This window comes from Pinus tabuliformis, chromosome 5_2 (genome assembly GCF_031772625.1).
Source record: "Pinus tabuliformis cultivar Carrire ecotype Pingquan chromosome 5_2, CPIR1, whole genome shotgun sequence".
Lineage (NCBI taxonomy): Eukaryota > Viridiplantae > Streptophyta > Pinopsida > Pinales > Pinaceae > Pinus > Pinus tabuliformis.
Window position 1 is genome coordinate 688,204,755 of NC_142306.1, and position 5,524 is coordinate 688,210,278.

A 5,524-nucleotide genomic window follows, 5' to 3' on the forward strand; every position below is an offset into this window, starting at 1 on the left:
TAGGATGAAAACATTATCACACCTGTCAAAACCCATGTCATGACAACAAAGAACTGCATGCAATACCATACATGCCAAATCTAGCAAGGAAATCACACATGCAAATCGATAACAACAAAGAATCCTGTCATAGCTGCTTGATCATGCTCTTCCTTGCTTGCTCCTTCCTCTTGCCTTTCTTGATCCAATGCCAAATTGCCCCAAGAAAACACTAGGTGTCCAAGAGTGCGAGAGAGAGAGAATAGAGAGAGGGCTCCAAAACTGAACTGACAAAAGGTAACACTGACAAAAAGGTACCAATTGATCCTCATAAGCTTTTATATCAATTAGGCCTCTATTATCTTAATTTCCATTATTTTTCTTCATTTTCCTCCTCACATCCAGCCTGTTACCTTTCACCTTTTTTTTCTCCTAATTTCCATTATTTTTATAAATAAATGTGCCAAAAATGTCACTTTGACTTTTCAAATGTCTTTGCCAATTTCTTTAGCCATAATAAATAAATGAACACCCACACTAGGATCTCTTGCCCAACATTCAACTTGGAATAAGTGTCCTATAATCCGTCGTTATTATTTTGCCTTTATTAACTTTTATTACATGGAATTTTCACAAGGCTGTTACATGAAATACTTTAATTTGCACTTTAATTTTACATAATTTTATATAGAGATATAAAGTAACCAAAAGTAAAAAAACTAAATAAAAAAATAATGTCCATATTAAATAACATAATTTAATATCTATTTTTACAAAGAAAATAATATAATTTAAATTAAAAATTTCTTATATTTATTTTATTTTTAATATGGAGTTGATATAATATTTTGAAAATATCAATAACAAAGAAAAATTTGACATGGATTTTAACATGAAACATACATAAAAAGTGAAACATCTCAAGAAATTTAATCCCTTTAAGTACTTAATAGATCCAAAGTTAAAATATATTTAGGCTAGTATATTTTTATTTTGAAAACATCTAATCTACTTTATTTTATTTTTTTCAAAATAAATAAATAAATAATATAACAAGAATACCATATAAGATAATATAATAAATATAAATGTGAATATAAATGTGAATTATTGTTAATTTTTTCATATATAATATTAAAATGTCTTTTAATTCTAACGTATCTAAATTTACTTTAATTCTTGAATTGAGGCTTCTGTGATCCATAATAATTGGAAGAATAACTTCCGCGTAAATCACATGTAGATAGATATTTGTCGACAGAACCAACTAGTGTGGTTCATCGCCCTGCGATGAACCACACTAGTTGGTTCCAAACGCGTAGACAAATATCTATCTACTGGAACCAACTAGTGTGGTTCATCGCCCTGCGATGAACCACACTAGTTGGTTCCAAACGCGTCGACAAATATCTATCTACATGTGATTTACCCCGAAGTTATTCTTCCAATTACTTTAATTCTATATTTTTTCTCTAAAGTTATATAACTTTAAAGCACACATAATATAAAATTTTGTTGTTTAGTTTTTAAATTTAAAAACCCACATAGTAGAACTATTGGTTTAGCTTTTTATATTTCAAACCAGCATGGAATTCAAATTCATATATTAAAATCACGGGAGGTACAAATTCAAAAAATGCAAGTTCAGGAACACAAGTTCAACGGTCGGAAAAGTCGAAACGACCGTTGGAGGCCGCGCCCATCTCCACTTATTTATGGCCCCCTGCTCCTGTAAGTTTGTAAAATCATTTGTGTTACAGACCTTGCAATCGTTTCTTTTGTTCGTCCCACCCATATCTCTGAACACCAGAATAGCAATGGATGGTTATGAGAAAATGGATAAGGTGGGAGAAGGAACTTATGGGAAGGTGTACATGGCCAGGGACAAGAAAACAGGCCAACTGGTCGCCCTTAAAAAGACCAGGCTAGAAAACGATGGTGAGGGAATTCCTCCCACTGCCCTCCGGGAGATTTCTCTTCTGCAGATGCTTTCTCAGGATATCTACATTGTAAGGTAATATATATTTATATTTTATTTTATTGGATTGAAGAGGACTGATCTAGTTACAATAGTATGCCTATTACGAAGATTGTGTGAAGCTATGTCCAGCCTAGATGTGCATGGGGAAGTTAAATCCCAAAGCATTTGTATTTAAGTATGTATATTTGGGTACATGTATGCATGTGTGATGAAAACCTTTTCTACAGGCTGTTAGATGTGAAGCACACTGAGAACAAGGATGGGAAGCCCCTTCTGTACTTAGTTTTTGAATACATGGAGTCTGATCTCAAGAAGTACATCGATAGTTATCGCCGCAGCCACACTAAAATGCCTCCTAGTGTGATTAAGGTAAATTCCTCTGCAAATTTTGGGTCTGCAGCTGTGAACGAACACTGATCTGAATTTGTTGTGGTCTGATTCAGGCCATATGGCCCTGTTTAGATGAGATCAATTCTGTTGGCAGGAAGGCAGTGGCCTGTTTAAGTTTAGTTGAATGTAGGGTTTTGGAAGAACCCTAATTCATTGGGTCTTTGCATAGTCCTGCTGTGACTTTAGATATTTTAGGCTCTGTAAATCTGTTGGTGTTTGCTCTTTTTTGGGGCTTTTTTTGGACTGTGGTTGCTGTTTGATTGACTGAGATTTCGGATATAATGCAGAGCTTCATGTACCAGCTGTGCCGTGGAGTTGCTTATTGCCACAGCCGTGGCGTGATGCACAGGTGCTGATAATTATCTGTTCTCTCTATTTTTCTGTTCTGAGAGTTTTGTATATTGCTGATGCTCTGTTGCCTTCCATTTTTCTAACGAGGTGATCTGGGTGTGCAGGGACTTAAAGCCTCATAATCTGCTGGTGGACAAGGAAAAGGGCGTGTTAAAAATAGCAGATCTTGGACTGGGTAGGGCTTTTACTGTTCCTGTCAAAAAGTACACTCATGAGGTCAGTGTTTCCACTGCGCTTTTCCACATTTGCTTCTAGGTCTTGCTGAATGTTTGTATTTTTTTTTGTTCTTTTTAGACTTGTTTGATGCTGGTACAAATTTGGGATTGGGACTGCTTTGGATTTGGTTTTGGGACTGGGGCAGATAACATAAACCTTGACTGGCATAGGTTTCACATCACTTGTTTGATGCTGGTACAAATTTGGAATGGGACTGCTTTGGATTTGGTTTTGGGACTGGGGCAGATAACATAAACCTTGACTGACATAGGTTTCACATCATAGTAGTAACTCTTTACCTTCTAGCCGAGGCAGGAAAGCCCTTTGGTTGCAGAGGGTGTCCTTTTAGGACTAGTGGGTTGCAAATAACGTAAAATGTAATGCCATAAGTTCCGGATTCGCATTTTAGATTCAATTCGAATTCCTTTGTAGTATTAACCTGTACTGTATATAGCAATGGGATTCCTTAAGATTCTTATCATGTTCTTGCCAGTGTTCTTTCTTTGATAAAATCGCTGGTTTTTGCTGCAGATTGTGACCCTTTGGTACAGGGCTCCTGAAGTTCTCTTGGGGGCTACTCACTACTCATTGCCTGTTGACATCTGGTCTGTTGGCTGTATATTCGGTAAGGATTTTTAGACAGTTTATTAACGCCTCAATTTGTTTTGAGTACTGTCGTTGAGTCATATTTAGAAGGCCATTTGATCAGTGATGAAAACATTCCGATTTTATCATGAAATCACTATTTTTTGCCCTAGCCGATATTTGTTGATTCTTACTGATATAATGGTGGTATCTTAATTTTGCTGATGTTTGCCAGTTTTTACTGATATTTTCTCGATTTTTATGATTTTTTGGTTTTCACAACATTGATCTGATCCTCAATATTACAGCTGAAATGTCCCGAATGCAAGCTCTCTTCACTGGGGATTCTGAAGTACAACAACTTATGAACATTTTCAGGTTATGATTTCAGCAAAAAAGAGTTCTTATTTTTTGTTTATGGGATTTTCTTCTCTGATGCACTGTAGCTTATTCCAATCTTCGCATGCAACAGGTTCCTAGGAACTCCCAATGAAGAAGTGTGGCCAGGAGTGACTAAATTGAAGGACTGGCATATCTACCCCCAATGGAAACCTCAAGATATAAGCTGTGCTGTTCCAGACTTGGAACCAAGCGGTTTAGATCTGTTGTCTGTAAGAGTCCTTAATACGCTCTCCCTCATACCTTGTTTTTCTTTATTTATTTGCCTTTTTGTAGGAATAGTAAACCAACGAAACTTGAATTCATGTTTTGCAGGAAATGCTGGTTTATGAGCCATCCAAGCGAATCTCAGCTAAGAAGGCACTAGAACATCCTTATTTTGATGACCTGGATAAATCACAATTCTGAGTCCCTTTAAAGATTTAAGCAATTCAGAATAGTTTGTAGGTATCACCATCATTATATTGATTGGTTAATTGATTTGTACTTTTCTGGGGGTTTTATAAATGGCCTATTGTCTGAGAAATAATCTCTGCAAACTTGTTGGCCGGTAAATAAGTGTTTTGTTGTGTTTGCACAAGCGAACGGACAATGTTGGTCAGACCTCAAATATTGTACTCCCCACACTAGGGAGCCTTTACGGTGAATATAAGTTTTTCATATTGTGTGTAAAAAGTACTGATAGTTCTTTTGGGTGGCTGTACAATTCGAGTCCCATTGATTTATCTTATTTTATCTTCCGATCTCTAGCTTTTCGTGGGAAACTTGTTTGAATGTATGCAAAATATGATAAATATCCGATCTACCTAATCTACATGTGTTCTTCAAACCCACATATACTTGTGAAGACGCTTGGGAAGATAGGTCAAGTGAAATTTTCAGTGTTTTAAGTAGCGAAAGGAGATTCATGTTTATTAGGGGATGCTGTTTGCATTTGATGATGATTGGGACTGATTTCATTTAGTATGTAAAATTCAATGCTCCTTTTGACTTCCACCAGGAAACGCCCCAATTTTGTCAGATACGCTCAATGCTGAAAGCCTTGAGAGTCAACACTGCAGTTCTCTTAAAACACTTATAATAATACACCCAGCTTTTCCATTAGAGGCTGGTTTTCCCGAATTGGGTTTTTGGGGTTGTATTAATACTTGATGCAGGACATCACAGTTCATAAAGCTCAGTCACTGCCTGTTCGCTACGCTCTCACAATAAACCAATTTATTTTTGTGTGATTCAATGTGATAATCTGTTATTACGCGTTCAAGTCAACCAAGTTACACTACACTGTATATTAAGACTGATAGCAGTCTACTCTGTTTTGGTATATTGGAATTGGGGGTTTTGTTGTGATTTATGACTTGTTTAATTTGAATCCTGTTATGAATGGGTGAAGATGGGTTCGGCTCCCCCACAGCTAATTTGCAACTTTTGTTATTGAGTGAGATGTATATTCCGAGCAATGCACTAATTCGTTAGATTGTTGGTTTGAATCTCCATTACTGAATCTTCTTGTTAATCAATTTTGTTTGAATCTCCATTACTGAATCACTAGCACGCAATAAATCAGGATTCAAACATAAAACAGAGCAGTGTTTTTGTTTGGGAAGTAATCATTGGGTTAAC

General features: G+C 36.2%; 1 protein-coding gene across 1 annotated transcript; it reads left to right on the forward strand.

The window, feature by feature from the left end:
• The first annotated feature begins 1,707 nt into the window (after window positions 1–1,707).
• Window positions 1,708–4,561, forward strand: LOC149160977 (cyclin-dependent kinase B1-1-like). The gene is made up of 8 exons (XM_089435453.1): window positions 1,708–1,993; window positions 2,188–2,329; window positions 2,638–2,699; window positions 2,806–2,917; window positions 3,449–3,542; window positions 3,811–3,880; window positions 3,975–4,113; window positions 4,217–4,561. The coding sequence occupies exons 1-8, from the start codon at window positions 1,797–1,799 to the stop codon at window positions 4,307–4,309; spliced, it is 909 nt and encodes a 302-aa protein (XP_089291579.1). The 5' UTR covers window positions 1,708–1,796; the 3' UTR covers window positions 4,310–4,561.
• The last annotated feature ends 963 nt before the right edge of the window (window positions 4,562–5,524 follow it).

Bases quoted from the DNA above. Each gene is read 5' to 3' on its own strand.
- LOC149160977 (XM_089435453.1), top strand. From the start codon at position 1,797: ATGGATGGTTATGAGAAAATGGATAAGGTGGGAGAAGGAACTTATGGG. The intron at 2,330-2,637 runs GTAAATTCCTCT...GATATAATGCAG, and splicing joins TGCCTCCTAGTGTGATTAAG to AGCTTCATGTACCAGCTGTG. The intron at 2,918-3,448 runs GTCAGTGTTTCC...TTTTTGCTGCAG, and splicing joins TCAAAAAGTACACTCATGAG to ATTGTGACCCTTTGGTACAG.